The sequence below is a fragment of the Phoca vitulina genome, unplaced genomic scaffold (assembly GCF_004348235.1).
Source record: "Phoca vitulina isolate PV1807 unplaced genomic scaffold, GSC_HSeal_1.0 scaffold46, whole genome shotgun sequence".
Classification (NCBI taxonomy): Eukaryota; Metazoa; Chordata; class Mammalia; order Carnivora; family Phocidae; genus Phoca; species Phoca vitulina.
The window spans coordinates 8,720,413-8,742,820 of record NW_022589749.1 but is presented as its reverse complement, the minus strand read 5'-3'; the positions used below and the strand labels follow the sequence as shown (position 1 = coordinate 8,742,820).

Below are 22,408 nucleotides of genomic sequence, written 5' to 3'. Positions count from 1 at the left end.
GTGTGGTCCCTGGACCGGGCGCGTCAGCATCTCCTGGGAGTGGGTTGGAAGTGCAAATTCCCAGGCCCCATTTAAACAAGATCCCCAGGTGACTCATGTGCCCACGGAAGTCTGAGAGGCACTGCTTTAGCAGGCAGGTAATTGCTAGATTCTTCTGTTGGAGACCAACTAGGTGAGCAGCTCTGGGAGCGGTATTAATTACACATGGAACACATCCTGTCAGGAGGCGTGTTGTAGGACACATCACCCCACAAGGTGGGTATTTATCCCATTTTATGGATCATCCCGTGTAAACTGAGGCTCAGAAAAGTTAAGTTAGTTGTCCAAGGGCTCCAACTTTGTCAGCAAATGCAGGGTTCTACAGAGCTTGGATAGTTTTCATGGCGTTTGGAGACTGTTTTAGAACTGATGCTTCCTCCAGGCTAGGGTCTGGGGTTCCCTGCCCTCCAAATGTGAATCCAGCCCATGGCATTGCCTTACTGGCTTTGAACCTTGGCTTTCTGTTATGAAGGGACAGCAGATGAAGTGTGAACACTCCTTGTTCTGTTGTTGCAGAAATATAACTTTGGAATACTGGCATTTAAGAGTCAAGAGCAGGTGTTCCTATTCAAAGACCCCACTGAGAATCTAATGAAAGCCAAAAGAAATGAACACAGGTGCATCGCTTTGCAGTTTTAGGAGTTCCAGAGACTCCCGGAAGGCCCTCCATGGGTGCAAAGGTGAAGGACCCCTACTTAAGCAGCAGCGCCAGGGAGGGCCAGCAAGTGGGAATATAGCTGAAGGCCTGGTGAGTAAAGTAAGCAGTGCCTCCCCCATCCTTCACCCCAGCTGGCCTTAGCATTCTGAGAAAAAGGGAGGCCAAAAGAAGTCTCTCCCCACTCCAGTAACCATGCGTCTTAGGCTGCAAGATGAAAAGCCGTCCCTAAAAAATTCCAGCTCCACTCGATCCGTGTGTTCAGGCAGGCTTTTTTTTTTTCAAAAAGGCAGCACGAACCAGAGCTTTTTCAAAGGGGTTCAGTAAATGTTTCCCGCCCCCCAAAGCAACAAAAGCCCAGGTTTTATCCAGCAGAAGCAGGCACTTCTAAAATAAACGTTCCCTTCGGTACTTGGAAATGAATTCGTGATGGGGGGGCAGGCAAGCAGCTTTCTTTAAGGAGATCCTGAAGACTTGTTGCAGAATTAAGTCGGTGTGAAGGCGCAGCTAGAAATAACCTCATTAACATTTCAAACAAAGTAGGTGTAGGTGGTGCTGCTTGTGGTTTGGAGACTTCTGGAAAGCAAAGGGGAGGGGAGAAGGATAAGCCATGCTCTTGTTATCTAAAATTGTGTCCTCCACGGTGTAGTACCACAATTTTGGGTAAAAAAAAAACACAAAAAACACCACCAGATGCACGGGTAAGACAAGCAGGCACTACAGGACAAAATCTTGTAAATTCTGTAGGAACACAACCTAACAAAAATCAAAACTCTCAGGCCTTCAGGAGAAGGTCGAAGCAGGGGGAGAACGCCTAAGCTCCAACCGCAGACTGCTTCAGGAAGTTTTTTTCTGAGCACAGTGAGCTGGGACAACAAATGGGTTTACTGGTTGAAGTAAAAGGGAAGGGAGGAAAGTTCTAGTTCGTGCTATGAAACCACACAAAGATTGAGAAAATCTTTTTAATGTTTGGTCCTTGACCACCTCAACGTGCCTCTTCTCAAAGGACACACATTGTCCCGTGACAGCATGTGCTAGAGGTCCAGCGACCACACCCGGCTGTCCTTCCTTCCCTCATAAAGTGCTTGAACCGAGTGCCGGGCCTCAGTTGGGCCTGTCTCACAGGGAGCTGGAGCTGGGAGCCCCCCAGGGAAGGCTGGCTCTGGATGAGGCCCCCAGGTCTGCAGTGGCAGGAGCACCACCGCCCTTGGGCCAGAGGTCGCCCCAACACCCCCAAGTGTCAGGGTGGTTTACTATTCACATCCTACACACAAAACAGCTGGGCGACCATGAAGTTCTTGTGCAGTGGAGATGGATTCAGAATCTGGAACTTTCTCTGAGGTGACACGGCAGCCTCTTCTCCCTCTTGGCTGTGCTCTGATGAGGGCCGGGGGAGCCCAGGTGTGGAGGAAGCATCACTGGTCCATCGCACCGCCAAGACCCTGCAAAGAATGATATGCTTATCGTTGATTGATATGCTTATGGATAAACGTACACCCACCACGTGCTGCCCACAGGTAAGTCTGGACCATTTGCGGCAGGTGAGAGCCAGGACTTTTGGGCAACCCTTCACAACGGAACATACTCAGGTTAGTCCTCATGCAGGGGGGGTCTCAAAGCATGGTACCCAACCCCTCTTGCTATGCAAGGCAAGTTTAGTGTGGGGTTTTGTGATAATACTCACTATTGTAACTAACCTGAGATGTCACTAATTAAAATGAGGCTACATTTTATTTTATTATTTTTTAAAGATTTTATTTTTTTGAGAGAGAGTGCGCGCGTGTGAGAGCGAGCGAGCATGAGAGAGTGCGCGAGCATGAGAGAGTGCGCACTTGCACAAGCAGGGGGAGAGGCAGAGGGAGAGGGAGAAGCAGGCTCCCCGCTGAGCAGGGAGCCTGATGCGGGGCTCCATCCCAGGACCCTGAGTTCATGACCTGAGCCAAAGGCAGACGCTTAACCGACTAAGCCACCCAGGTATCCCGAGGCTAGATTTTAAAGAGGGATGTTCTAGAAGTGGAGCAGAGAAGGAGCGCTGTGCGGCTGCCCGGGTTGACCACATGCCCAATAGCACCACTGCGCTAGGGCCTCCCCCAGACAGCCCAGTACTCCAGGTGCTCACCACTGGGACAAGAAAGAGGTGCAGGAGGCAGGGTGCTTGGACCTTCCTGCCTTCTGGAGTTCAGGAGGTGGCCTACCTGCTCATAATCCTCCACATACTTGTATTTCTTCTCCCGGTAGTAGTATCTTTTCTTCATGCAGTAGAGGACTATGACGTCACATAGCACCGTCGCCTGAGTGTGGCACAGGGTGAGAGAGGATGAGCCGGGATGCTTTCGCCCCTGCTACTCTGCGCATGCCCCTTCCCACAAAGCCTAGAATCTTTCAAGGAGAGTAAAGGCAAGGCTCTCCCTCTCTGGAAAAGGTGAGGCCCCAAGGGCTGCGGTCTTGAAGAAGCAAAGGTGAGGTGGGGCTGGAGGCAAGCGCAACAAGCCTAGAGGGTCGATTCTAGAAACGAGTTTAGGGTCAAGGGGAAGAACCAAGCTGCCAGTGGAGGGTCTCACCTCGCTGGGCTAACTACTGCTGAGGAGGGCCCCAGGCCCGGGGGTGAAGGAGCAGTCTAAGTCACTCACCACCCCTAAGAGCGCCAAACCGGAGCCGACGTTGATCATGGTGGGGATGATGTCAAATTTCCCAGCCTCCAAATGACAGGAGAAAAAGAAAAAGTTGTGACAGAGGGCATGAGCAGGTAAGAGGTGGGGAGAGGGCCCCTTGTCTCTGGCCGACCCAGAAGCCTGGGTCTGAACCAGAGCCCCGAGCGGAGGGGGTGGCCAGGCTACCTTTCCAAACACTATGATGTCGAAGCGGATGCCATAGGCCTTGATGAGCGTGCGGTGCTCGGCACCAGTCAGGTGACTGTAGTACTTGGCAAACCTAGGGGAGGAGGACAGGTGAGAGGCAGAAGGCACAGGGCGGGGACAGACAGGTGGCTGGATCCCCCTGAGCATCTCGAGGCCTCTCCCGGCCATTGTGGGTCATGAGCGTGAGGGCTGGGCTGTTGGCAGGAGGGTGCAGGGCCCACGGGGCACCAGCATCACTGTCCCCTCCTGTGGCTGAGCTGGAACCTCTCACTCTGAATAGCCTCCGTATCACAGCTGAGCCGCCTGCATGTCTCAAGGAGATCCTGGCCACTAACAGAATGTGGTCAGTGAGCAGCAAACCCCGGGCCTGCCCTGTGGGTAGGGGCATGGAGCTGGCCACGGAACTCCACAAAACTCACAGAATCAGCACTGGACATCTTTTTAAAGAACCACTGACCCATCGATGAATACATGAATAAATAAATAAAATAAAATAAATAAAATTCCACACAACGGAATACTATTTGGCCATAAAGAGAGATAAAGTAATGACAAATGCTACAACATGGATGAACCTCAAAAAAAACATGATACTGAGTGAGAGAAGCCAGTCACAAAAGGCCACACAGTGTGTGATTCCTTTTCTATGCAAGTCCAGCGAGACAGGAAGTAGATGGTGGTTGGCGGGGACTGAGGCAGAAGGGAGGACAGAGGTGACGGCTGAAGGGTATGGGCTTTCTCACTGAGGTGATGAAAATGTTCTAAAATTGTGGTGATAGTCCTACAACTTCATGACTAGACTAAACACGATCCAATCCCACACTTTAAATGGCTGCACTATGTGGTAGGTGAAAGATATCTCAAGCCATTAAAAAAAACCCCAAAAAACCCACAAGGGGGAATGGTGGTGGTGGGGGGCACTGTTGAGCCATGATGCCATTTGCTGCCCGTGTTACACAGGACATTGGTTCAGAGAAGCCTGAACTCTTGGCCCACGATCGGTCTGGCCCACGGCATCCATGTCCTGGTCGGGCCTGGGATTCACGTGGGCCTGATACTAGCGGAGGTCAGGGCGATGGGTGTCCTTCTGGTGAGGGCTCCCATAAACTTCTCTCTGTCCCGAGGTTCTGACCCAAGCTTGAGGTTTTCCACAATGGTTTCTAGAACCGTCTAACAGAGATAGAGCAACACAAACCTGATTTCTTTCCTAGGAAAAAAAAAATGCAAATATCTGCCCTAGTATCAGTGAGCCAGATGGTTCAAGATGATAGCCGACTGCCGTTCCGAATGGTTCTATGATCCCATGTGTCTTTGATTGTTCACGTCACCACTAGAGGGAGACAAGTGCAACACGAACGCACCTCAGACCTACTCGGCTGGCCCCTGGGAGGGCTGCTTTGTTTAAGAGTGGCAAAATCCGTGACAGAGGCCACAGAGCGCCCACGAAAATGTACATGGCTAAGGTCTTTGCTACCTCGAGGAAGTGGCAAACCTGACCCTGGCCCCTTGGTCCTTCCGTCAAATGACCAGCTCTCCTGGGTTGAACACTGTCACCCAAGATTTGTAGCCATCTGGAACCTGTGAATGCGAAATGCAAGTAGGGAAACAGGGTTTTTGCAGGTGGAATGAGTTAAGCTGAGTTTGTACTGAATTAGCGTGGACTCTGATTCCATATGACTGGTGTCCTATAAGGAGGGGACACACAGAGATGTGCCCAGAGGGAAGAAGGCCATGTGACAAAGGTGGCAGAGACGGGAGTGATGGGTCTATGAGCCAAGGAACACCGAGCATCGCAGGGAGCCACCAGAACCTGGAAGAGGCAAAGAAGGTGGCTGGCCTTGCTGACACCCTGATTTGGGGCCTCTGGTGTCCAGATCTGTGAGAGAGTAACTTCCTGTTGTTTCAAGCCACCCACTTTGTTAATTAGTTAAGGCAGCCCCAGGACACTCACATATGGTACTTTCAGCAGGGAAATGCCAGTGAAGGCCTTTCCTGAGGCTTAAACCTGTATCCCCTGAACCCTGGAGATTCCAGGGGCAGACCTGGTCTTTGAGAAACTAATTCCTGGGTCAGGCCCCAGCAGTCTTTGGTCCAGAGGATCACAAGCTCACCCGCTCCTCAAAATCAGTACAGGGACAAGGCTCTGCTTGAACACTCTCTCTGGCACCTAGCCTTCCGACCTGCCCTTGGGGGGCTGAGTGAGTGCTGGTCTTTGATGGGCATGGATCCCCCCACTGGGGAGTGATCCAGCCACCGTCGCCCCCGGCCCCCACACAAGAGAACCAGGGCCCAAGCTCACGCCTACCTGAAATTGTAGCCGGGGGACACATTGTGGTCCACATCCCGGGTGTCCAGGCGGCGGAAGGAGTAGCTGGGCAGGCAGAGGGAGGAGGTTCTGTCCAGGTTGCAGTCCCAGTTGATCTGAATGCCCATGATGCCTCCCTGTGGGTTGTGAGCAGAGACAGAGCAAGCTTTCCTCGCGGCCCATTCTAGAATGAGGTGTGTTGAAAACTGTCAGAGAAGCCAGGGGCCCGTGCCTACCTCGATGGCCATGTCCTGGAAGCTGTGCCCTGCGCTCTCCACTATTTTGCCAAGACGGAATATGGGGCAGAAGGGATCTGTTACAGCGTCATAAGTGCACGATTTGAGGTAGGTAGTGGTGATGTTGGGAAGAATATTCCTCCTGAAATCAAGAGGAAGCAGAAATGAAGCGAGGAAAACCTCAAAGAAGAGCCAGAAGTCGCTCTAAAACACCGGGGAACTCACTCGGCCGGCCAGCACTTACTTGCTGAAATTAAATTTGGGGTACCAGATGTTGTTCTTAACCAAAAGAGTGAAGTTTTCCGCAGCCTTTAAAAAAGCAGGTCTGAAAAAAATCGTAACATATCGTTAATAAAAGTACACATATACGTATACTCACATCCTTAGGCAATATTTTAACAAAGCACGTGCACATGCGCCTTACAACGTCATTTTGTCAAGAAAAAAAGTGAGGGTGCCTGGGTGGCTCAGTCGGCTAAGCGGCTGCCTTCGGCTCAGGTCATGATCCTGGGGTCCTGGGATCGAGCCCCACGTCCGGCTCCCTGCTCAGTGGGGGAGCCTGCTTCTCCCTCTCCCTCTGCCTGCCACTCTGCCTACTTGTGCTGTCTCTCTATCTCTCTGTCAAGTAAATAAATAAAATCTTTAGAAAAAAAAAAAAGAAAGAAAAAAAGTGAAACATCTCAAGCATTTCCTCCTCTCCTCTGTATAAACACCAGGTCAGCAGGGGAGACTAAACCAAGCCTTTCCATTTCTTCCTCTCGTGCCTCTTGCTGAAGGCAGCGGGAGTTTAAGAGCTGGAGGAATAGTGACGGAGGGGTGAGGCCTAGTGGCTTCCCGGGGAAATCATTCCGCCTGCAGCTGTGGGCTTCCAGAGCTCGCCTCCCTCAGGCGCTCTCAGGGGAATGCCCCACAGATCTGGTTTTACAAGTCAAAGCAAAGGTAAATTCACCCACAGGGTGGATCCTGACCTCATCTCAAAAGTACATAAAAATCACGTGTCTGTTGGCGCAGGGCCTCGACTTTGAGGTGCCACGTCAGCTCTGTGCTGACAGTACAACCTGAATCTGGGGCTCCGAGGGGACCCCACTTCTTTGGTGGGTTTCTATGGAGAATCCAGAGCTGTAGGCAGACCCCTCTGTGTGTGTGTGTGGGGGGGGCTCCCCTGATCCAGGTGGAATCTTTGAGTTTAGAAACAGTATCAACAGTCTTCTCAACCCTGAGACAGAAGCAAGGCCACACAGCAAAGAGAGCCGAGCCTGTTGCTGCTGATGACGAGAAAGGCCTTGACCGAGGTGCTTTTCCGGGGCTTCAAATCCCCTCATCCCTGTATCCAGAGGGATGCATTATATCAGGATTTTTCGAACTACTGTCATTCCCTATACTTTTTTTATTTAAGATTTTATTTATTTGTCAGAGAGAGAGAGAGAGTGCACGAGCAAGGGGAGCAGCAGAGGGAGAGGGAGAAGCAGACTCCCCACTGAGCAGGGAGCCCCATGTGGGACTCGATCCCAGTACCCTGGGACCATGACCTGAGCTGAAGGCAGATGCTTAACCAACTGAGCCACCCAGGCGCCCCTGTCATTCCCTATACTATAACTTTCCCCCCACATCTGTCTACCTCATATGCAATACTTTAAAAAAAAAAAAAAGATTTTATTTTTAAGTAATCTCTACACCCAGTGTGGGGGCTCAAACTCAAAATCCCGAGATCAAGAGTCACACGCTCTACCCACTGAGCCAGACAGAAGCCCCTCATATGCAATACTTTTAAGATTGACTCACCGTTTTTAAAAAATTAAGGTGAAATTCACATAACGTAAAATTAACCATTTTAAAGTGTTTAATTCAGCGGCATTAAACACATTCAGGATGTGCAAACCATCTCCAACATCTGGTTCTAGAACATTTCCATCACTCCCAAAGGAAACTGTACCCATTTAACAGTAGCTATCTATTCTCCCTTCCGCCCAGCCTTTGGGAACTACTCATCTACTTTTTGTTTCTCTAGATTTGTCTACTCTGGATCTTTCAGATGAATGGAATCATACAGTATGTGTCCTTTTGTGTCTGGTTTCTTTCACTTAGCACCCCGTTTTCCAGGTTCATCCATGTTGTAGCATGTAACACTTCATTCTTTTTTTATGCCTGAGTCATATTCCCTTGCATGGATGGACTATAACCTGTTTATCTCTTTCTCTGTTGTTGGACATTTGGGTTGTTTCCGCTTTTACGATCAACTCACTTTTTGAATTGGCATTCATTTTGAAATGAAATTTTCCATCATGACCATAAGAGATATCACTGGCCCCAAGTCAGAGGTCACTGTTCAAATAAATATAATCAAATCAAAACAATATTACTAAACGTTGTAGTTAGTATTACTGTTTGCCCAAGGTGCTGAATCTGGGGATTATTCTTTGTGAGAAATGGAAATCAGCAAGTGACAACAGACACCCCAAACCAGGATTTCCTCCTTGATATAAGTATAGAAGCTGAATTTGCACGGACATGGGAATGTCTATCCATGTGACTCATGTTATTTTATGTATCACTGTACACTTAAAAATCACCTTCCACTGGGGGCACCTGGGTGGTGCAGTCGGTTGAGCATCCGACTCATGATTTCAGCTCAGGTCATGATCTCAGGGTTGTGAGATTGAGCCCCGTGTCTGGCTCCGCGCTCAGCACAGAGTCCGCTTGGGACTCTCTCTCCCTCTCCCTCTGCTCCTTCCCCCTGTGCTCTCTCTCTCTAAAGTAAATGAATAAATCTTTAAAAAAAATCACCTTCCACAGGATTAAATCTATAACCTTGCTGTCCAATGAAAATATAATGAGACACAAATACAAACCACCTCGTAATTCCAAGTTCCTAATAGTCACATTAAAAAGTAAAAAGAAAGGATGCCTGGGTGGCTCAGTCGCCACCAGTTAAGCATCTGCCTTCGGCTCAGGTCATGATCCCAGGGTCCTGGGATCCAGCCCTGAGTTGGGCTCCCTGCTCAGCAGGGGGCCTGCTTCTCCCTCTCCCTCTGCCCCTCCCCCTCCCCGGTCCCTCCCCCTCCCCCCTGCTCCATGCTGCAGGCATGTGTGTGCTCTCTCTCTCGCTCAGATAAATAAAATCTTAAAAAAAAAAAGGTAAAAAGAAACAAGTGAAATTAACTTTTGTATAATAACCCAATATATCTAAAGTATTACTTCACCAGGTAAACACATAATATTAATTTTATACATACACACACACACACACACACACACACACACACATATATATATTTTTTCCCCCCATAATGTCTTTGGACTCTGGAGTGCATTTTACACAGAGCAGTTTATTTGGCTCCAGACACATTGTGAGCGCTCGGTAGACACCCACGGCCAGTGGCACTGATGTTAGGGAGGGAGCACAGCTCTGTAAGACCCTTTCCACCTCAGAAATGCTAGATTCCTTTTCTTTTACTGTTTCCTTCCCTGGCCTGAGCTGCTGCCCTCAGCAATCTTGAAATCAGAGGTCCTTCTGTTGCTGCACACCTGGGATGGGGTTCATGGGACTCCCTGCGCCTCTGGCCTCGTCCAGGCCTCAGTCTGAACGCTGGGTAAGGAATGCTGGAGTTGCAAGCAATTCTGGGAGCATTACCTCTAACCCTACCCAGTCCAAGCAGAGCAAATTACTATTGGGAAAAATGTTATTCTGGGGCAACCCTGGACCTGCTCTACTTTATACAACACACTTCAGTGGACATTAATTATTTTCCGGCCCAGCCTCTGTTCCCTTCTTTTCTGGTAACAGAACCCCCAGTTTCCTTTGGAAGCCACACCTCCCTACTCTCAGGCTGTGTTCCTCGGGCGGGACTGACTCCACCGTAGCTCCGGAGATCGGCAGGTGACCCAGGCCTGAGCTGATAAGCAAAATCCATGCCCCAGCTACAGTGTGGGCTGAGGGATGTGGCTGAAGATGTGATGACGGACAGATCTAGAACCTCTATGGACAACTGGGCTGGAAGACTTGGGGGAATGTAAGCCCAGAGCCACCTCCTGGGACTACACCATGGGTCCTGCAAACGAAGCCAGTATGGGGGGAAGCAGAGTCAAAATGTAGAGGCTCTGAAGCTGTCCTTTGAGCCCCAGGTCTAGTCGTACTGGGCTCTTCGTAGTTTGTTGAACAACAAACTGCCCCTACTATGTGTGTGTCCTGGGTAAGGCACTGAGAACTGTTTCCTGGAGTTACTCGCAACTGACAAGAGTCCAGACATGGAAATAAATCAGCTGCAGTCCCATCACAAGTGACAAACACTGTGGCCCACCTTGCCTCTGATGGTTGCCTGTGGTCCCCGCCCTGCGGAAGCCTGACTCCACACAGACACCGAGAGCACAACACACAAGCCTTAACTCCCCTGCCGCCTTCCCTCGGGCAGGACTCACTTGGGCGCGTGGCTATCATCCTCCACTGGGCACCAGGCTGCCACCTCGCATGTCTTCATAGTCCCATTGAACAGCACGCATCTTCCTGTTGCAATTCCTGCAGGGGCAAGGGGACCCAGGTCTGCAGGGGTCTCCTAATTTCTACTTTGCAAGGTAGAGAGTGGGAGCACCACCACAGCATCCTGTGCAATCAGTCGTGATCTATTCCAATTCTGGGATTTATACAGTTTCCAGAAATGAGAGGAAAAGAGTTGCCTGAGTCCAAGGGCAGCGCTAGGATGATGCCAAGCTCCAGCACAGGGCAAGATCTGGGATGGCTTCTGGGGCACGGGTGACAGGTGAATGTTGAGAAGATCCTGGGACCCTAACCTGAACAGCAGGCTCACTCAGGGTCATGTGGAGGAATTGGGGAATGTGGGGGATTTCTCCATCCTGAAGATTTCTCTATGAGAGAAGCCCCACAGAGGAGACAATCTAGTCAGGGGCTGCCCTCCCCAGGCTAAGTGTCTACTGTGGGGTCACAGCCACGTGCTCATACCGTTGCTGTGGGTGCCTGAAGAGCCAGCAACACAGTTGGCATCTGATTCACACACAGTGGTCTTATCTGGAAGCTGGAAAATGAAGAAAGAGTGAAATGCCATGTGGTCAGTCAGGTGCCGACGAGAGGGGCCTGAGGCCCGAGGCTCTTCCCAGAGAAGCTGCCTACCTCAGGACAGAAGCCCTGGGTCTGGTTCACGGTGATGATCATGTTGGTCATGACGAAGAGGGAGTTTTCCTCCTGCAAAAGGGAGACAGCATCACCCTGTTACCTTCAAAGGAATCAAGCCGAGCCACGAAGAACGCCAGTCACTCATTTAATAGGACAGTACCTTTCACTTTGCCCACATGCCATGCAAAAAACAATTTAAAAAATGATCTTTTGATCTCTTGTTCTCTGAGAGTTTATAACCTAACTGAAGACAGGATTCAAATAAATACTTGTACCATAGTCCCCCTTATCTCCAGGGGATGCCTGAAACCGCAGAGAGTATATATATATATATATATATATACACATATATATATATAAATACATACATACTATGTCTTCTCTGAGACGTACATACCTGTGATAAAGTTAAATTATAAATTAGACACAGTAAGAGATTAACAACAATAACTGATACTAAAATAGAATTATAATAATATGCTATAATGGTTATGTGAATGTAGCCTCTCTCTCTCAAAATACCTTATTGTGCTGTACTCACCCTTCTTCGTGCGACGATAAAATGGCTACGTGATGAGGTGAAGGGAGGCGAGGGATGGGAGCGTTGTGATGTAGCGTTGGGCTACTACTGACCTGAGGATATGTCAGGAGGAGGAGGATCATCTGTTTCTGGACTGCAGTTGACCATGGGTAACTGAAACCGTGGATAAGGGGTAGGGGTGGGGCCTACTGTTTACATATGTTGATGGCAGCATTATTCATAGTGACCCAAAGGTGGAAACAACCCAAATGTCTATTGACAGACGAATGGATAAACAGATTGTGTTTATCTATACCTGTGTGTGTATCTATAATGGAACATGACCCAGCCATAAAAAGTAATGGGGCCCTGACACATGTTGCTACGTGGATGAACCTCAAAAATAGGACGCTAAGTCAAAGAAGTCGGACACAGAAGGCCACTTATTGCATGATTCTATTGTTATGAAGTTTCCATAGATACAGAATGTAGATGAGTGGTTGCCCTGGAGGTGGGGGTAAGGCAGAGGGTGGGATGAGGAGCGATTGCTTAATGGGTGTGGGGTTTTCTCTTAGGGTAACGCAATGTTCTGGAACTAGAAGGAGGTGATAGTTGCATAATATTGTGAATGTACTAAATGCCACAGAATTTTTAAATCTGAAATAGTTAATATTATGACATGAATTTCACCTCAGTGGAAAAAGAAATGCCTATCACCTGAGGTGGTTCCTTAATTAAAGCTTGGCTTGTTGAGGGAAAAGATCCAACAGGTGCGCAAAACATCGTCTGCCAACCAGGTTACCTCAGAGGTACAAAAACACAAGGCCACCAAAGTCCCAAGTTTGGCTGGTTTTCTTTCCTAACTGAAATTAAATAAATAAAACATTCTAGAGAAGACCCAGTCAGGGTCCGTAACTGACGCTCCTCCCTTCGAGAAGGTTCTGTTTTCTCCTCCTAGGAAGGTGCCAAATGGTTGATTTAAAGTTTCTGGAGTGCAGTTCACTGGGGATGAGACTAAAGAGTCGGTTGCTAAGGACCTTCCAACATTAGGAGTAAAAGACAAAGATGCCCAAAAATTCTAGTTGGACCTCCCCCTCACTGAGCACTGGCATTCTAAAATGAAATACCAGAAGCTTTCTCTCAGCATTTCAGACTCCCGGGAAAAGTGGAGTCAGCACTGGGAGCCACCTGGGGGATCGGGGTAACTCAAGGATCAAAGTGTCTGTAGACATCTCCACCCCCAGGTCTGACGAGGTGGTGGAAGCTCTGGGAATGGCTGGCATCTTCCAAAGAAAGGCCTAGAGCAAGCCATGTTGGGAGATAGGAAATGACCCCAAGAGGAGGCCTGAGGTGGTGGCACGAAGCCCGTGCCTCTCTCCTGGCACCCCTGTCAGCGTCCTCGGTGTTCCCACAGAGACATGCTGTTCACGTGGTCTACAGAAGCTGCTCCAGCGGCTCCTGAGATAGATGTGAACAATTCAATAGGGTTTACTGTTTGTTTCCTATTTCTTCTCTATTTTAAGCTTAGGGAAACTTCAGTCCAGAGATGAGCCGAGTAGAAGTGGTGCAAACTGACGTTTGTATTCCATCTGTGGGGAAGCAGGAGGCCATTGTGAAAGCTCATGAAGGGAGCTCTGTGGAGCTCACGAAGCCCCGGGGCCAGAGCTAAGCTGGAAGGCAGAGCTGCTGCCTGTTCCTTCCCACTGAGGGTCAGAAGCAGTGGGCCCACACTCTTCCTTGGTCCCAGTGAACACACTGAATGTGACGGCCCCAGAGCTTGCCAGGACGAGGCCATGGCTTCACAGAAAGGAGGGGTCTCTCTGTTGACCCAGGTGCATGCCCATAGGACCACCCACCTCCAGCAAACTACGAATCCCCTGTTCCATTTGACCTGCATTGCTTATTCGCTCAGTCTTCCCTCTGGGCACCCCGCAAAACCCTTCTCTTGAGAAGGCAGGGGGAAAACGAACACACTTGAAGAAAAAGAGAGTTTCTGAAGTCCTTGCTTTCCCTTGCCAAGCTCTGAGCCGAGAGAGATTTAGCCACCCCAGACATCCTAGCACGGAAGCCATTCGGAGGGATATGTCAGGGTCTGGCTGTGGAGCATAGTCATTATCATGGCTGAAGAGAGTCAGTATTTAACTTGGAGCTTTGTGGATTAACAGACTGGATACTAGGATGCTGTAGCAAACACCTTCTTCCCTTCTCCTCTGTTCCTGATGAAATCCTATGTCTGTTTCCTTCCAGTCTGGCTTTGGTCTCCAATTACCGATCAACTTTCTACACTGAAAAGATTCACCTTGTGGGTTTACAACAATAAAGCACATACAAAATGTGGGAAGGCAATATTTCCACCTGAATTTTTCCCAGGATTTAAAATATTTGCTTTTCTACCTTTCGGGGCTTGAGACAGACTGAGTTGTCTGTGTTTAAGCCAGCCATGATTTAAAGCTGAAGAAACATAGCTGGTTGAATATTGTTTATTAGACCTTAAGGCAGTAAGAGATCCTTCCGCACTGCTTTCTTGGACTAAGACAATTAGTCTGGGCCTCCGCGATGTTAGAACTCTGCCAATCATTAATCAAGAGTGCAAAGTCAGGGGGCGCCTGGGTGGCTCAGTCGTTGGGCGTCTGCCTTCAGCTCAGGTCATGATCCCAGGGTCCTGGGATTGAGCCCTGCATCAGGCTCCCTGCTCGGCGGGGGGCCTGCTTCTCCCTCTCCCACTCCCCCTGCTTGTGTTCCGTCTCTCACTGTGTCTCTCTCTCTGTCAAATAAATAAATAAAAAATCTTAAAAAAAAAAAAAAAAGCGTGCAAATCAGTCAAGGGAAAGAAGCTAATCAGAAGCTTTGGTGTCAGACAGAAGCCACGGTGGGAGGCATACCTGGGCTGGAATCACATAATCCGCCACATCCCAGACCCGGAATCCAAGTGTAGAAGTGTTGGTTACAGTCACGCCTTTGGCTTTGGTAGTAACTGAGCTGACCACAGAATCTGTTTCTTGGTAGCCTTTTTCCCACACAAACACCCACCTACAAAATAAAACAGGCCCCTTAAATTGCCATAAGGATTCTGTGAATTTGAACTGCTGCTAGAGAGCCTCTGATAGCCAAAGGCCGACAGTATAATGTTCACTAATTACATGACTTTGCAAAACTGCTTGACTTTGGGGGGCTCTACTACCACTTCTGCAAAATGGCTGTATAACCTAAAACACAGGGTGGTTTGTGGGAGATAAATGAGATGACACAGGTAAAGCACTTAGCATAGTGATCAGCACAAAGAAAGTACTCAATGAATGCTGTCTTTATTAGGTATTTGAGCACTTCCAACGTGCGACGACCTGCAGAATTACCAAGAAATGACAAAAATTATGATAATAGTTACCATTTGAGTGTCTTCAGGTGCCAGGTACTGATCTAAGCTCTATATATGTATTAACTAATTTAATCCTGACGACTTTATAAGGCAGATATCATTATTATTCTCTAGTTTTACAGAGGAGGAAACTGAGACACAGAGAGGTTACATCACTTGCCCAAGGTCCACACAGCTAGCGAATGACAAAGTCAGGATTTGAACTCAAGTCTTTTGCTTCTGAAGCCTCTTTTCTTGCCCTGTATGCTATATTCCCTCTAGAAAAGAGAATCTCACTGTTCAAGTAACTTTTTATACTAGTTTCTTACATTTTTTCTCCAAGAATTCAGGTCACATGTATGCTTCTCTTCTCTGGGAAGAACTGGGGGCCTTACAACCAGTCTGAATAACTAAAAATCTAAAGACATTAGCGTGTAGTGGTTAGGACACTGGAACACAAACTGAAGCCAGCGATCATGGTTCATTTCTCAGCTGCACCGTTCATCAGGCATAACTTTGGCCAAGTTGCTTAACTTCTCTATGCCTCAGTTTTTCCCATCAATAAGATGGGAATGATAATAGGATTTCACAGGACAGTTGTGAGGTTAAATGAGTTTTGCCTATTAGATGTTTAGAACAATGTTTGTGTTGCCATTGTAGGCTGAAATTGGCCTTGATGGGAGTATTTCCACCATGGAAATTGGGCCAATGCTACAAATCAGAACTCCTTCCTGCCAGAGCTGTTATTAAACACCTACCGGTGACTATTACTGTTGTTATTATTTCTAGAAACAAGAAATGCTAGCATCTGTCTCCTCTTATAAGCCCTAGCTGCTGAGACTTCAAAAAATCACCGGTTTTGGTTACTTATACGTTAGTCTGGTCTGAGCAGTCTCCATATTCATTGTCCATCCTAGAGACAGGCTTTTCCCCAAATAAGGCCTTTTCTTCAGGGGTTCTAGGAATTTAGCTGCAATATAAAGCTTTCATTTAATTCTATTCAGGCACACAGAAACTTAGGGCAGGAAGGTTACCATTATTTTACCATAGTGTTCAGTGAGTTGCTGAAGAGAGACACATGGTTTTACAGGGATCACTATGTAATTGACTACTTCCTCATCATATGACAGATAACAGAATTAGATAATTGAGAAATGCATGTTTAGTCTAAGACGAATTGGATCAGGAAGCTAAGAGATGAGTTAAAAAGAAAGAAAGAAAGAAAAAAGCCCTTAGTTCAGATCCTGAGTCAGTTTTGATCATAGGAAGATGGATAAAGCTTTTACTGCTTTATAGAGATCCTCACGATCAAGGTAGCAAACACTCCAGGAACCCTAGAAAGTTGTGCTGTCCAGCAGAAAGGTAACACAAGCCACATATGTAATGTACTTTCTAGTAGCCATGTTAAAAAGAAAAATAGGTAAAATTAATTTTAATGATAGATTTTATGTTACCGAATATATCCAAAATATTTTAACATGTTATCAATCTAAGGTGTATTAATGTACTATTTTACTTTTTTGGTTGTTTTGCACTATGTTTTCGAAACCTCGTGTGTATGTTATGGTGAGAGCGGAGTAGGTACATTTCAAGAGCTCAAAAGCCACACATACGGTGCATACTTCCTGTAGTCTAGAACTTTAGATACCCTAAGATAGGGTTAAACTAATCCTCCCCCTAGTGTCAAAAGCCAAGAGGGAAAAGCTGAGAGCCCTTCATTCTAAACGCTTCCGATCCAATCCAGCAATGTGAGTTTAGTTAACCAGTTAGTAGCAGGTCTCAAAATTTAAGGGTGCATCACAATCACTGGGGGGCAAGGAGTTGGTGGCGGTACTTAATGAGACTCACTGAATCCAAACCTGGGAGTGGGCCAGGTGGTTCCGATGTACAGCCCGTATGTGGGAAGCCATTTCACTGAATCCTGTCAGAACTTACTGCTGCTGGGCTGATAGCTGTTAGAAGCCAATACCTGCCTGATCAGGTGAGTTCCCGTGGACCGTGTTAACATTCCAAGCCTCACCCCAGGGTGGAGGGTCTGCTACTTTTCTACAGTCCCTCAGGTGAGTCTTTCGTGATTCGGTAGGTTTAGGAAACATTAGGACATTGGTTCTCAAACTGCTCCCCGTCAGAATCACTTGGGGAGTCAGTCATACTCCATAGCAATTAAATCAGAAGGTCTGGGGATGGGAGTCAGCAATCAGCATTTTTAAAAGATTCCCCAAGTTTCTAAAGTGCAGCTGGGGACCACAGCATTAGGCCTTCTAAGAAAAGGAATGCCAGCACGGGTAACATCTGTCAGCTCAGCAGCTGTAGACACCATTAACACCCCAGGTGGACCTTGAAAGTGGGCCCAGTTAATTTCCACCTTCTCTCGAGTTTCATTAAATTGTAATGGGTGCACTCGATTAAAATTAAGCACTTGGTGAGGGGACAGAAGGTGGCAGGACATATAGAAGTGTAAGAGGGCAGCATGGGGAATGATGAAGCGAAGGAAGGTACCTATACAAAAAACCCCCAACCACTCCACAAAACGAAGTGAACTTTAAATGCTTTTTAGAGGGTGACCTCTTCATCATCTTGGGTTACCACATGATACTTAAAGGAAAGGACCGGAAGCCACTGGCCCAAAAGGAACCAAATGGAAAGTCCAAGCCTTGGTTTCTGTCAGATCATCAGAATGGGAAGTGAAGTGCAAAGATTGAAACGTTAAGGGCAAAGCCACAGGACAGCATGGAGCAACTCGGAACAAGAAGCAGGGAGGGTGAGGATGAAGGTCTAGCCAGGCTTTGCCCTGAAAAAAACCACAGTATCAAAGCAGTCTCCTGCCCCGGAGCCCGGCCCACCGCCCGGCCCTCTGGGGGCCAGGGTCCGGGGAGGCGTATGTCATCCGCCTCTGGTCGCCGTCCCCCGGACCGCGCCTGGAGGCCGCCTGCGGGGCTCGGCCGGTGACCTAGGCCAAGAGCAGCAGGTGCACGGCCAGGACCCAGAAGGGGCGTTCCCGGCCGTCGCGACACTCCGGACCCCCGAGCCCCTCGGGGACAGCGCCCGCGGCCGCGCTCACCCGATGACGTAGGCCAGGATGAGCAGCTGCACGGCCCGGTTCATGAGCCCCACTTTACGGCTGCGGATGAGCACGATGCGCGGCGTGTCGTACTCGAACAGGAAGGCGGCCAGCACCGCGCAGCAGCCCGCCATGGCCCGCTGCCGCCGCGCCGCCCGGCTCCGCGCTCTGCGCCCGGCCACCCGACCCGCCGCCCGGTACGCGCCCGGGAGCCCCGCCCAGGCGGCCCGCGGCGCCGCTCCTCGCGTGGGAGGGCCCGGAAGGAGGCGGTGCTGCGCCTCGGGGCGGGGGCCGGGCGAAGGCGACGTCCTTCTCGGGTACGAGCGGCTCGCTCGCGGGGAGTGGGACCCGGGGAGAGGGGGTGAGTCCTCCCTTGAGGACGAGTGACCTCGTCAGTAGGCCCGGGGAGAACGAGCGACCCCCGCAAAGTGGCATTGGCTCTACCAGGAAGGGGTGATCTCCTCTCTGGGAACGAATGACCCTCTGGAGGGCCGGGGAGAACGAGTGAGCGCCTTAGTGGAGATAGAGCCGTCGTGGAGAGTGACCTCTCCCTTGGGCATGAGTTACCCCTCGCGGGGGGGAGGCGCTGAGGTGGGGGGGGCTACTGAGCTGCTCCTTTAGGTGGTCTAGGAGGTACGAGTGACCTGTGGGGGACGGGGGCAGCTTAGGAGAAAGAGCAGCCCCTCGGGAGGTCCCAGCTTGTGCCTTCTCAACCTCTGGAAGAAAAACCTAAATGTCAGGTGCCCCAGGAGCCCTGGGCTGGAGTCACGCACCCTATACAGTGGCCCTGTTGGAATTGAAGCGAGGCCACACCCCTACTCCAATTCAGATGCTTCCTTAGTTAAAGGAGGAGGGAAGAAGCATCCTGAGCCAGGGGAGGGTTTCTGTGGCCATCCTTTCAACTGAGAAAGTTTTATCACAACTTTAGGGAGAATTGGAAAATAAAGGGAAGTGGAGGAAACGCCCACGGTTCTACTCCTCGAACATAATTTTCCACGTTTGTTCATTCTCTTTCAGGTATGTTTTCAAAGATATATTTTATATTGAGTTTCATTAATGCATTCAACAAGTATTAATAAGCACCTTCAATATGCCAGGCCCTGTTCAGTGAACAGAACAAGCCCAAACAGCCTGCCTTTGTGGAGTATAAATTCTCACAGGTAGATGTGTATAAAATTTTAGTTTGTAAATCACAGGCAATGATGATTTTTTTTTTCCTGGTTCATACTCCTCGTGTTTTCTGTGTTATTGCAGACTTGTCATAATGATCATTTTTAATAAATGGCTCTTTCTTCCAGAGAGTATACCATGATTTTCCTAACCGTTCTCACCTGATTGCGTCTAGTTTGTGGATCCTATGTATAATCTTTGATAAAATATTTTAGTTCATTTCCTGGATGTGAGGTTCCTAAGCCGCTCCAGATGAAAAAAGTGAATAATAAAATTTGAAGGAAATAGCGTCTATCTCTAGAGATGGAATTGTTGAGTTAGAAGGAAGAATAGAGCTGCCACCTGCCTCAGTCCAAAATGGTCCTAAGAAAAGGTGGTGATCAAGTGGGATTTTATCCATTCATTTGACAGATATTACTGAGTGCCTGTTGTGTGTTTGGCAGTATTCTTGATGCTAGGGATATGAGGGTGAACAGGCAGATGAAGTCTTTGCCAAAATTGAGTTTGGTGCAGTTGGGAGGGCTTAAATTCTATGTAGAAAAGGAATATATAGCTGCTAAATTCTCATTGGAAGGGGACTTAAAAATTCTTTCCTTAAGAGCCAAACTCAGTTCCAGCTCTTGTTAATATTTATCCCACAGTAATGAGATGGTCCCAGCCTTACAAATCTTGAATTTAAGTGGTTTGCATGTGTTTTGGGGGCGCCTGGCTGGCTCAGTTGGTAAGCGTGTGACTCTGGATCTTGGGGTTGTGAGTTCAAGCCCCATGTTGGGTGTAGAGATTACTTAAAATCTTAAAAAATAAATGGTTTGCTTGTGTTTTGGAACAAGGCAGGTAGGAGAGATGTATAAATAAGTTTTTCTAAACTACTAGTTGGTATTATATCCTCAGGACCAACGAGAGAAGCTGATCTTGAAAAATGATTAGGAAAAGAAAGTTATTTCATTTATATTCTTGCCCGTTATCTGTTTTTAAAAACAGCTTTTTTGTGGTATAATTGACATATAAAAAACTGCACATATTTAAAGTGTACAATTTTGTAAGTTTGACATATATACACACACACACATACACACACACACCCATGGAACCATCACCACAGTCAAGATAGTGAATATACCCAGTGTACTAGCCAGAGAAATCTTAGTTTGTATAAAGTGAAAGTAAATGCTGATGACAGCTGGGACTTTTCACATACCTACTTCTTTTTTTTCTTTTTTTTTTGAAGTTAAACAATTGTTTTGTTTTTTTTAATAAATCTTTTTTTTAAAGATTTATTTATTTATTTGACAGAGAGAGACACAGCGAGTGAGGGAACACAAGCAAGGGGAGTGTGAGAGGGAGAAGCAGGCTTCCCGCGGAGCAGGGAGCCCGATGTGGGGCTCGATCCCAGGACCTGGTATCATGAGCTGAAGGCAGACGCTTAACGACTGAGCCACCCAGGCGCCCCTAGACAATTGTTTATAAAGATTGAAAGACCATCTCAATTAGGAAAGTAAAACATGTTCTTTGTAACAAATTCGAACAATACAGAACTGGATAAAGCAAAAAGTGGGAGTCCCAACTCTCCCTACAGAGGTAGTTTCCCTACTTTAAGTCCTATTACGAAAGAAAAATTGCTGCCAATTCTTTTTTGTTATTTCTGATTTTTGTTATACTTATTGAAAGATTTCCTTTGGGGGCATCTGGGTGTTTCAGGTGGTTACGTGTCTGCTTTCAGCTCAGGTCATGATCTTGGGGTCCTGGGATGGAGCCCCACGCCCGGCTCCCTGCTCAGTGGGGAGCCTGCTTCTCCCTCTCCCTCTCCCTCTGCCATTCCTCCTGCTCATGCTTGTGTGTTCTCTTTCAAATAAATAAATAAAATCTTTATTTTATTATTTTTTTATCTTACAAAGCTGCTGCATGGATTTTTTTTATTAGGTTCAATTAGCCGACATACAGTACATCATTAGTTTTTGATGTAGTGTTCAACAATTTGTTAGTTGCATATAACACCCAGTGCCCATCACCACACGTGCCCTCTTTAATACCCATCACCCTGTTACCTCACATACCTACATCTTAATCACATTCAGTTGCATATTTGTCGTATGTTTGACTGAGTGTAGTTACTGAACAACCATGGGAGTTTAGTTTTTAAAAAATGAGATTTTCAGTAAAGGTGCCAAGACAATTCAATGAGGAAAGAATAGTCTTTTCAATTAATGGTGTTGGAACAACTGGTTAGCCACGTGCATATGATGAAGTGGGACCCCTGTCTCTCTTACCATATATAAAAATTAACTCAAAATGGATCAAACACCGAAGTGTAAGAGCAAGACTGCAAGACTCAGATGAAAACGTAAGTGTAAATCTTTGTGACTTTGGATTAGTCAGTGGTTTTTTAGACATGACACCAAAAGCACAGGTGGGTGACAAAATGAAAAACAAAAAATTTAAAACTTCTGTGCTTCAGAGGACACCGTCAAGAAAAGGCAACCCACAGTATGTGAAAAATACAAAACATGTATCTGATAAGGGTCTAGTATCTTAAATATCCTAAGTAAGAGTCTTTAACTCTTCTTATTCTTTTTTTTTTTTTTTTTTTTTTAAGTAGGCTCCACACCCAATGTGGGGCTTGAACTCATGACCCTGAGATTGAGAGTCGCATGCTCTACCAACTGAGCCAGCAGGTGCACAAAGAGTTCTTTAACTCTTCTAACTAATCAGTAAAATGACAACCCAATTTAAAATGGGCAAAAGATTTGAATAGCATTTCTACAAAGAAGATACACAAATGGTCAATAAGAACATAAAAAGATGTTCAATATCACTCACTAGGGAGATGTGCATCAAGATCACAATGAGATACCACTTCATCTGCTAGCATGGCTATAATTAAAACAAGGGACAGTCAGAAAGATGGCAAGGCTGTGGAGAAATTGGAAGACTCATACACTGCTGCTGGGAAAAATAAATGGTGCAGCCCCTTTGGAAAACAGTTTGGCAGTTCATCAAAATGTTACACAATCACCATGTGATCTAGCAGTTCCATTCCTGGGTGTACTATATGCCCAAGAGAATTGATAAGATATGTTCATGCAA

General features: G+C 47.6%; 2 protein-coding genes across 8 annotated transcripts in view; one reads left to right on the top strand and one right to left on the bottom strand.

Moving 5' to 3' along the window:
* Positions 1 to 1,642: 1,642 nt before the first annotated feature.
* On the bottom strand, positions 1,643 to 18,336 carry P2RX4 (purinergic receptor P2X 4). Of its 3 annotated transcripts, XM_032431593.1 has the most exons (12): positions 18,155 to 18,336; positions 14,621 to 14,768; positions 11,216 to 11,287; positions 11,048 to 11,120; positions 10,510 to 10,606; positions 6,338 to 6,418; positions 6,094 to 6,235; positions 5,858 to 5,994; positions 3,532 to 3,625; positions 3,325 to 3,390; positions 2,890 to 2,985; positions 1,643 to 2,136 (listed from the first exon to the last, which is right to left on the bottom strand). In XM_032431593.1, the coding sequence occupies exons 1-12, from the start codon at positions 18,286 to 18,288 to the stop codon at positions 2,110 to 2,112; spliced, it is 1,167 nt and encodes a 388-aa protein (XP_032287484.1). In that variant the 5' UTR covers positions 18,289 to 18,336; the 3' UTR covers positions 1,643 to 2,109. The 3 variants fall into 3 exon arrangements, with proteins under 3 accessions (XP_032287484.1, XP_032287482.1, XP_032287485.1); XM_032431591.1 differs by having other exon boundaries at positions 3,325 to 3,625; XM_032431594.1 differs by lacking the exon at positions 14,621 to 14,768 and having other exon boundaries at positions 3,325 to 3,625; positions 18,155 to 18,239.
* The window catches only part of IFT81 (intraflagellar transport 81), a 181,372-nt gene continuing 177,276 nt past the window's right edge, over positions 18,313 to 22,408 (top strand). For 2 of the 5 annotated variants that reach the window (XM_032431583.1, XM_032431589.1), the window contains exons 1-2: positions 18,385 to 18,471; positions 19,083 to 19,171. The gene's annotated coding sequence lies outside the window, so the exon portion shown is untranslated. The other 3 variants (XM_032431585.1, XM_032431586.1, XM_032431584.1) reach the window with 3 other exon arrangements.